Genomic DNA, 10,181 nt, shown 5'->3' with positions numbered 1-10,181 from the left:
AAAAAAGTGAGAGAAAGACCACCGCGTTTCTCGGCGTTTCGAGCTGCGCCCAGGTGTACATACACCCCAGGGCGCGGCCAGCGGTGTAAACTTTTGGAGTTTTTTGCATTTAAAAAAATAAAAAAAGAAAGAAGACAAGAATTAATTCTTTGCCACTTTAAAAGACTCTGAGGCCTTTTAAATGATGCAAATTAGAAAAGAAATGAAAACATTTTCGCTTTTAAATATTTCAACTCTGTGTGCTGCGGGAGGCTTGGGGTGTACGTACAGCCCAAAGCGCCGTGAAACTGACTTATTTGAGTTAATTAAAAGCTCATTAATTCAAATAATAAAAAGGCCATTTAAATGAAATAGTCAAACATTCAAATATAGTTTTGAATTCTTTTTTGCATAAATGTATTTTTTAATTTGCACGCGGCAACTTCTTGTCGTCTTTGCCTTTCATAAAAAAAGTAAAAATAAAAATGAACTAATTCGCTAATAATAGCACTAATATAAATAATAGTAATAACAGTAATAATAATAATAATAGTAAAAATAATAATAATAATAATAGGACTAAGTAATAATAATAATAATAATAATAATAATAAATAATAATAATAATAATAATAATAATAATAATAATAATAATAATAATAGTATTGCCATTATTACTACCATTTAAAAGTACAAAACAGAAACTGTGAAAAAGAAAAAAAAAGAAAAAAGAAAATTTGCAGCGGCTTTTCTCCGCAGAAGCAAAAGTGAAATGTTGCAGCAAACCAAAAGTCTTTTTCCTTTTTATTTTCTTTTCAAATAAAAGATGTGTTAAAATTAAAAACTTTTATTTATTTATTTATTTATTTAGTTTATTTATTTATTTATTTATTTATTTATTTGCTTATTTATCTGAAATATAGCACATGTTCATAAACAATACATTTGTTTATTTTTTAACTTCATGTTTGTAAAAGATGTAATTGCACGAAGTTGGAGATTGTCTTTTGAATTTATTTCTCTTTTTTTAATTTGCATGCATTTGCAAAAAGGAAAAAATCTTTTTTGAATTTTAAATAAAAACAAAAGCAAAATGAATAAAAGGTTTTCTTCTTTTGAACTTTTATTCTTTTCTTCTTCTGGAGATTTCAATCTTGGAATTAAAAAAGAAAAGAAATTATAAATAATTAATTTTAAATTTAAAAAGTAATTCTTTTCCTTTGCAATGCCCACGACAGTCTTGGCTGCTGTACGTACACCGCAGCAAATGGGGAGTGTCTGCTGCAGCTCTCAGGTGTACGTACACCCCGGCGCAGCAAAAACCCCCAACTCTGCAGCACCAGAGGGGCCCCCAAAGGGGCCCCTAAGGGGCCCCTAAGGGGCCCCAAGGGGGCCCCAAGGGGGCCTCAAGGGGGCCCCAAGGGGGCCCCAAAGGGGCCCCTAAAGGGCCCCAAAGGGGATCCAAAGGAGCCCCAAAGGGGCCCCAGAAGATTTCATTTCTTTTCATGCGGTGTACGTACACCGGAAAGGCGCAGCAGACACTCCCCATTTGCTGCGGTGTACGTACAGCAGCGAAGTGTGCAGTGGGCATTTCTTGGAGGATTTCTGCAGCTTTTATTTTTTGAAGTTTCAATTTAGTTTTTTCATTTATAATTCCTTGGTTTATCAATTAATGAATTAAAACTCCTTTTTAGTGGTTTTCGAAAGATCTGATGCAGCTATTGGCTTCAAAGAGCTTCTTCAGAAAGTCTTTTATACATATTATTCAACTATTCCATTAAAAGGCTTTTTCGCAAAGATGATCTTTTCTCCAAAGACAAAAACAAAACAGTTTTATTTTATTCCATTTTTGATTTTATTCTGCAGAAAACTTTATTTTATTTCCGAAGCGTTTTCAATGTTCTGCTGCTGCTCCAATGAGACAGGTCTGTCTTGCTGCATTCGAGAGGTCTTTGCAGGCAAATGAGGCACAAAATAACGAACTTATTGGATTAAATTAAAACGAATTTAAAGTTGAATTAAAATAAATTCAAAATTAAATTGAAACGAATTTAAATTCAAAGAAGAATGGACTCATTGGGGCAAGTTTCCTGTGTCTGGAGAGGCCTCAAAGCGGTGACCTTCGTCGGCCCTGCACCATTTTCGCCGCGACAAGTCCCAAAACGCGGAAACAAAAGCTCAAATGCATTTAAAACGCAAAAACAATTTAAATAATGTTTAAAAATAAGTTTTAAATTCAAAAAGAGAGTTAAAATGCGCTGGAAACTGCCGAGACACCCGGCGCCGGTGCAGGCCGAACAAGACACGGCACTGGACTGCGGACACTGGCGGCAAATCGACCTGTGGAAACGCGGGAAAAAGTCCGTTTTGTTTGCAAATAAACAATTAAAAAAAACAAAAATGAATAAAAAAAGATTTAAAGAGTTTTATTTGCCATTTTTAACCCATTTAATCCTCGTTTTCAACAGCATGTTCGGCCTCGTCGTGGCCCCCCTGGCTAGCAGGTGTACGGGCCTCAGCAGACACCGCGGCGCCGCCCTCAGTCGCCGCAGTCTGCCATTCACTTTTATCTTTTTATTCAATTTTAATTTGCGATTTGAAAACAAAAATTATTTATTTGAATTGTTCGTTTGAACTCTGCAATTCGCCTCCTCTTTCATCGCTCGCCAAGTTCAACTTGAATCGCCGGACAAGCCCGCGCCGCGCCGTCGAAACCTGAACGGCCAAACTTCGCGGAATTTCATCGGAATTTCGGAATTATTTGTTCAAAATAATATTTAAATTTCCAAATATTTGCATTTTAAAAACGCGTGAGACTCAGAAAAGTCCTTTTTGCTTCGGATCGCCTCTTGTTTCCCTCAACTTGAATATTCGGCAGTCACCGAGACGGCGCGATCAGACGCTATTCGGCGGAAAACAGTTCCTTTTTGAATTTAATTTGATCTTTTTTGGGTTTTATTTCAAGCTTTTTGAATTTATTTCAGATTTTTGAATTTTATTTCCTCTTTTTTGCGACTTTTCCGCGCAGATCTCGTCCCTTTTTGCAAATTCGCATTCAAAAGCTGAAAATGACGGTCTGCTGCTCGCAAGACGCAGCAGCAGCTGCAGCAAACTCTTCCGTCGAAACCAAAGACAGCAGCAGCTCCGCCGCCACGAGCGGCACTGTGACCGAAGAAACCAGCAGCAGCAGCACGAGTAAGCATTCATAAAATCAGCAGCAGCAGCAGCAGCAGCAGCAGCAGCAGCTTCCCGTTTGAATCCGCAGCAGCAGCAGCAGCTTTCCGTTTGAATCCGCAGCAGCAGCAGCAGCAGCAGCAGCTTCCGGTTTGAATCCGCAGCAGCAGCAGCAGCAGCAGCAGCAGCTTCCGGTTTGAATCCGCAGCAGCAGCAGCAGCAGCTTCCGGTTTGAATTCGCAGCAGCAGCAGCAGTAGCAGCTTTCTGTTTGAATCCGCAGCAGCAGCAGCAGCAGCAGCAGCTTTCCCTTTGAATCCGGAGTTGGAGTTGCAGAAAGCTAGACTTCTTCGGGGCTGTCTTTTGTTTTTTAAATCTTTTTAATTCAACTTTTCTTTTTTCTTTTCAGATAATTTGGAGTCTCCGGGAAAAACAAAAAGTCCAAAAAAAGAAGAAAACAAAAGTTCTTATTCGGAGTTGTTTTCGGCGCTTTGTTTGGCAATTGAAGAAAGAATAAAAGAGGCGCGTTCCAAAGAAGAGAAGCAGCAAGCAGCAGCAGCAGCAGCAGCAGCAGCAGCAGCAGCAGCAGCAGCAGCAGCAGCAAGAGCCACAGCTGCTGCAGACGCAGCAGCAGACAGGGAAAATAACCCGGAACTTTGGGCCCGCGTTGCTGAGGCGCTGCAGCAGCGAAGAGACATCAACAGAGCCAGATCCGGTCTTCGACTGAGAGTAAGAATTGCTGCTGCTGCTGCTGCTGCTGCTGCTGCTGCTGCTGCTGCTGCTGCTGCTGCTGCTGCTGCTTAATGGGCTTCTGATACTGGTGCTGTTTTGCTTCTCTGCTGCATTCCTTTGCGTTTTAGCCCTCCAGAATTGTGCCCAAGGGAAAGCCGTTCGGCGTTGCTGCTGCAGCAAACGCTGCTGCAGCAGCAAACGCTGCTGCAGCAGCAAAAGAAGCTGCTGCTGCTGCTGCTGCTGAAGAAAAAAGGAGACTCGAGAGAGCAGCAGAAATTCGATATGGAGCTGTTAGGGAATATTTGCGGATTCAGCGGGAGAGTTTTGCCGCCAATCTTCGTTCTGCTGCAGCAGCAACAGCAGCAGCAGCAGCTGCTGCTGCTGCTGCTCCTGCTGCAGAAGCTGCAGTGGTTCCCGCTGCAACCGTGGAGGCAGCAGAAGTTGCAGCAACCCCCGTTGCTGCTGCTGCTGCTGCTGCAGTTGTAGCAGCTCCCGCTGTAACCGCTGCAGCAGCTGCAGAGGTTGCTGCAGCTCCCGCTGCAGCAGCAGCAGAGGTTGCTGCAGCTCCCGCTGCAGCAGCAGCAGAGGTTGCTGCAGCTCCCGCTGCAGCAGCTGCAGAGGTTGTTGCAGCTCCCGCTGCAGCAGCTGCAGAGGTTGCTGCAGCTCCCGCTGTAGCAGCTGCAGAGATTGCTGCAGCTCCCACTGCAGCAGCAGCAGCAGCTGCTGCTGCTGCTGCTGCTGCTGCTGCCGTGGCAGCACCCTACAAATCTGTGAACTACAGCAGACAAATCTACTACCCAATAGACCAGGCGAGTTGCTGCAGCAAACTAAAAGTGGATTTCTTTCCATTTAATTTATTTTGAATTAATTAAATTAAACTAATTAAATTAAATTAAATTAAATTGTTTATTTTGCTGCTGCAGGCCACTGGCAAGAAAATGGATTTTCCTGTTTTCAAAAACATTTCCTGGAGAAGAAGTCAGGAGGAGGCTTCGGGTGTACGTACACTTGAAATCTTTGTGCCAATTTTTGTTTATTATCAACTAGTCATTTTTAATTTTTTATTTCAAAGTTGATTTAATAAATAAATACCTTTTCCGCAAAAAATGGGCTGCTTCTGCTGCATGTGTTGCTGCATGTGTTGCTGCATGTGTTGCTGCTGCTGCTGCTGCTGCTGCTGTTGCTGCTGCAGCAGCCGAAGCCGTACGGCTACCTGGGGAAGAAGACAACGCCTCCTCCATTTGTTGCGCGTTTTGAATTAAATCCTGATGGGACTTATCGCCGGAAAGTGGATCCCTTGGTGCAGCAGCAGCAGCAGCAGCAGCAGCTGAAGCAGCAGCTGCAGCAGCAGGTGCAGCAGCAGCTCAAGCAAAAGATGCAGCTGCAGCTGCAGGAACAGGCGCAGCAGCAGCTGCAGCAACGGCTGCAGCAGCAACAAGAGCTCCACCAACAGCTGCAGCAGCAACAGCTGCACGAACAGGTGCTGCTGCACCAACAGCTGCAGCAGCAGCTGCAGCAACAGCTGCAGCTACAACTGCATCTTCAGCAACAGCTGCAGCAGCAACGGCTTCATGACCAGCTGCAGCAACAGCAGCTGCAGCAACAGGAGCTTCAGGAACAGCAGCAGCAAGAGCAGCAGCTGCAGCAGCCGCAAGAACAGCAGCTGCAGCAGCCGCAAGAACAGCAGCTGCAGCAGCAACAAGAGCAGCAGCTGCAGCAGCAACAAGAGCAGCAGCTGCAGCAGCAACAAGAGCAACAGCTGCAGCAGCAAGAGCAGCAGCAGCAGGAACAGCAGCAGCAACAGCAGCAGCTGCTGCAGCAGCTGCAGCAAGAGGGCCGCGAGGTGTTTACTTCCGAGAGAGAGTTGCAAATTGCAAAACTAAGTTTATTTCCTGCTCTTGAAAGTTGGAACAAAATAAAAAAAGAAATCCACTTTTCCAAACGTGAGTCTTGCGGTGTACGTACACCCCAGCACGCGCATGCACACATCAAATATTCGCATTTCCGACTTATTGTTTTTTGTTTTTTTTCCTACACTTACTGTTCTATAAATCGCAGCAGCAGCAGCAAAAGCAGCAGCAGCAGCAGCAGCAGCAGCAGCAGCAGCAGCAGCAGCAGCAGCAGCAGCAGCAGCAAAAGCCTGAAATGGATTTCGAATTTTGTTTTTGATTTTTGCAGATGGGACAAATGTGCCTTTTGCGCCGCTGACTTCCGAAGAAGTTTTTAAGGCCCTGAAGTTGGTGGCGAAGAGCAAAAGTTGAATTCAAAAAAGTTGAATTTTTTTTTTAATTTTTTTCTTTTTTTTCTTTTTTCTTTTTTCTTTTTATTTCCTTTTAATTGTTCTTTTCCTTTTCCCGCGGATGCATTTCTTGGTTTGCATTTAATTGCGTCATTTCCGTTTTACTTAAAGAAAAGGAGGTTAGCCAAAGCCGTAAACGACGAAGAACCCTTTTCTTCTCGAAAAACTTCGTAAACTTCACCGTAAAACTTAATTTACCTTAATAAAAATTAAAGGCTTAAGTTTAGCTTAAGTAAATTTACTTTCTTGAGGTTGATTCAACTTTCCCCTAAGTTTTCTGCACGCGGCAGGCGAGCTGTCTGTACACCTCAGAAGCAGCAGGAGTCGTCTGCGGCGAAGCCGCTGCGGACTTGGCGTTAAAAAACTCAAAAGTGGGACAGTTTAGAATAAAATGCAAAGTTTTTATCATTTGAATTCTTTTGAACAAAAAATAAATTGAATTTATTTCTCCTTTTCAGTTCGCCGCGCACGCGGGCTCGCGGTGTCTGTACACCCGAACGTCGAAGAAGAAACACCGCGACTCCGCCTGCGCCGCGTCGCCCACAACTCCGACGAGCAGATCTGCTGCAGTGAAGAGTCTGAAGCAAATAAACAAATAAATAAATAAATAAAATAAATAAAATAAATAAATAAATAAATAAATAATTGGAAAAAAAGAATTCAAAAAGATCAACTGCATGTGCAAAAGTAGAGTTCAGACACACAATTCCGACGAAAAGATCTGCTGCAGTGAAGAGTCTGAAGCAAATAAATAAATAAATAAAATAAACAAATAAATAATAAATAAAATAAATAAAATAAATAAATAAATAAATAATTGAAAAGAAAGAATTCAAAAAGATCAATTGCAAGTGCAAAAGTAGAGTTCAGTCGGAAAGCTAAAAATGCGAAACGGACTTCTTTTTGTTTCCAGTTTGAACCCTTTGGCGTTTCAGTTCCTTCTTTTGACTAAATGATTTATATCTTTCATTAATTTGATTTATTTCTTTGATTAATTGGATTTATTTCTTCATTTTATTCATTTATTTCCTTTATTTCTTTTATTTATTTTATTTTTTCGCACTTTTCCTTGTGAGTTACGAAAATGGACTGCATTTTGCTTTGCCCCGAAATCTCTCTTATCAAATCCGCCAGTCGGCCCAAACGCGTTTTGTCCAAATGCCGCACGATTTCGTCCAACAGAAGAAAAGGGACTTTCTGCAAAATAAATAATTACATTTAATTTAATTTAGTTAATTTTATTTAATTTAATTAGTTTTATTTTAATTTAATTAGATTTAATTTAATTTAATTAATTAGATTTGATTTCATTTACTTAATTAGATTTAATTTAATTAAACATTTATATATATATATGTATATGCATATATATATATATATATATATACATATATATATATATACGCATATATATATATAAATATATATATATATATGCATATATATATATATATAAATATATAAACTTATACAGATTATATACATATATACATTATATAAATATACATTTAAATAGAATGAGAAGAAAGAAGTTAAGAGACATTCCCTTGCACAAGTTACGAAGAAGCTAAATTAAACGAAGTCTACCAAGTCCTGAAACCCCAAACCCCAAACCCTAAACCCTAAACCCTAAACCCTAAACCCTAAACCCTAAACCCTCGGGGTTTACGGGGTTGTAGGAAGAAAGGGCGAGGGCCAGCGAAAGTGCTGCCACGTGCTGCTCTCCGCCGCTCAGCTGCGCAAACTGCATAAAGCGTTTTGTGGGAAACTTGCAAACTAGAGAAACCCCGCTGCACACACAAACCCTAAACCCTAAACCCTAAACCCTAAACCCTAAACCCTAAACCCTAGACCCTAAACCCTAAACCCTGAACCCTGCGCCACGCCCAAACGCGCGCAAACAGCCCACTCCGCGGACCCGCCTGAACCCTCACCTCAAACCCTAAACCCTAAACCCTAAACCCTAAACCCTAAACCCTTTTCACCAGTTGAAGGGCTCTTCGTCCCTGGCTAGAGCTGCGGAACTCTCCAAGTCCAAAAAGGCCTGCGCCCCCCCAGTGTCCAGCAGCTCCAGCTGCTGCTGCTGCTGCTGCTGCTGCTGCTGCTGCTGCCAGTGCTCGCTTGCTTGGTCTTCCAGCATCAGTAAGTCCTGCTGCTGCTGCCGCTGCTCGTCCTGCTGCTGCTGCTGCTGCTGCTGCTGCTGCTGCTGCTGCATGGGGCCCTTTCCTGACAAGTGAGCGAAAATGAGAGTTAATACTTTTTGGCAATGGAGGAAGCAACTCATGAAAGCTTCTTTGCGGCGCATGCGCAAGTCTTTGAGGTTTTGTTCTGCTGCTGCTGCTGCCTGCCGCTGCTGCTGCTGCACTTCTTCCTGCTGCTGCACCTGCTGCTCCACCTCCCGCAGCTTCTGCGAAACCTTGAAGTTCGGGTTCAGCTGCTGCAGCTGCTGCTGCAGCTGCTGCTGCTGCTCTCGCAAACTCTGCTGCTCCCCCTTCAGCCGCCCAGGGTCCCCCCTGTGTCTCTCCACCAGCTGCATGCAAGAAGCCCCCAAAGTGCATGCGCACTAAGCAGCAGCAGCAGCAGCAGCAGCAGCAGCAGCAGCAGCAGCAGCAGGAACCAGCAGCAGCAGCAGCAGGCACTGTACCCTTTGCCTTTCCGGAGAAATAGCGTTCCAGTCAAATGAGAAGGAACGCAACGCCTCGTACTGCTCTTGCTGTTGCTGCTGCTGCTGCTGCTGTTGCTGCTGCTGCTGCTGCTGCTGCTGCTGCTGCTGCCGGTCCAAGTTGGTGATGAACTGCTGCACCTCCTTCCAAGTCCCGCGCTGGCGCATGCAAGCAGCAGCAAAACAAAAAAAGCCTTAACTGAAAGCAGCGAATTCGTATGTCCCGCAGCAGCAGCAGCAATAGCAGCAGCTGCTGCAGCAGTTGCAGGAGCTGCTGCAGCAACAGCAGCAGCAGCTGCAGCAGGAATTGCAGAAGCAGCTGCAGCAACAGCAGCACGCTCAGCAGCAGCTGCTGCAGCAGCATTACCTGCAGCGGGAGCTCGAGGCCGAGAGCGTCTGCCTGCCGCAGCAAATGCACAGCCTGGGAGTATTGCTGCTGCTGCTGCTGCTGCGCTGCAGCAGCAGCTGCTGCTGCTTCGGTTTTTTCCCGCAGCAGCCGGTCGGACTGCTGCCGCAGCTCTTGCAGCTCCTTCTCCACTTCCTGCAACAGCTGCTGCTGCTGCTGCTGCTGCTGCTGCCGCTGCTCTTGCTGCTGCTCGGCCTCAGCTAGCTGCCGCTCATAGTCAGCTAGCTGCTGCGTCAGGAAGTCTGTCTGCTGGTGCTGCTGCTGCTGCTGCGCTGCTCTTGCTGCTGCTGCTGCTTCTACTGCGGCTTCCAGGCGGCTGCGGCAGTCCTTCAGTTCTGCTTCCAGCCGCAGCTGCTGCAGATTCAGCTTTGCTGCTGCTGTCCGCTGCTGCTGCTGCTGCTGCTGGTGCAGCAGCAGCTGCCGCAGCTCCCCCTGCGGCAGCTTCAGCTCCTTCGCGAAGTCCCCCATAGCTGCTGCCTGGGAGTCAGCAGAAGCCTCTTGCAGCTGCAGCAGCAGCAGCAGCAGCAGAAGCAGCAGCAGCAGCAGCAGAAATAAGAAGAAAGCCAAACTGGCTTCTCTCAGCAGCTCCAAAATCAGGCCTGGCCTTTGTGGGGTATAAACAGCAACCTGGGATCGCTGGGATCGTGTGGGATCGTGTGGGATCGTGTGGGGGTCTTGTGGGATCGTGTGAGGTCTTGTGGGGTCTTGTGGGATCGCTGGGATCGTGTGGGATCGTGTGGGGTCTTGTGGGGGATTGTGGGATCGTGTGGGATCGTGTGGGGTCTTGTGGGATCGTGTGGGATCGTGTGGGATCGCTGGAATCGTGTGGGATCGTGCGGGGTCTTGTGGGATCGTGTGGGGTCTTGTGGGATCGTGTGGGATCGTGTGGGATCGTGTGGGATCGTGTGGGATCGTGTGGGATCGTGTGGGG

The 10,181-nt window shown here is 45.2% G+C and overlaps 2 protein-coding genes across 2 annotated transcripts; one reads left to right on the top strand and one right to left on the bottom strand.

Annotated features, from left to right (window-relative positions):
• Positions 1-3,047: 3,047 nt before the first annotated feature.
• Positions 3,048-3,188, top strand: ENH_00045660 (hypothetical protein; the record flags this gene model as incomplete). The annotated part of the gene is made up of 1 exon (XM_013585505.1): positions 3,048-3,188. One exon carries the CDS (start codon positions 3,048-3,050, stop codon positions 3,186-3,188), a length of 141 nt encoding a protein of 46 aa, XP_013440959.1.
• Positions 3,189-6,636: 3,448 nt separating this feature from the next.
• ENH_00045650 (hypothetical protein) lies at positions 6,637-9,718 on the bottom strand (the record flags this gene model as incomplete). The annotated part of the gene is made up of 5 exons (XM_013585504.1): positions 6,637-6,760; positions 7,832-7,972; positions 8,168-8,712; positions 8,827-9,003; positions 9,212-9,718. 5 exons carry the CDS (start codon positions 9,716-9,718, stop codon positions 6,637-6,639), a joined length of 1,494 nt encoding a protein of 497 aa, XP_013440958.1.
• Positions 9,719-10,181: the final 463 nt, after the last annotated feature.

Source organism: Eimeria necatrix, genomic scaffold (assembly GCF_000499385.1).
Source record: "Eimeria necatrix Houghton genomic scaffold, Enh_scaff346, whole genome shotgun sequence".
In the NCBI taxonomy this organism is placed as follows: domain Eukaryota; phylum Apicomplexa; class Conoidasida; order Eucoccidiorida; family Eimeriidae; genus Eimeria; species Eimeria necatrix.
Note: the sequence above shows the minus strand (reverse complement) of the source record. Positions and strands in the feature narration are given on the sequence as shown.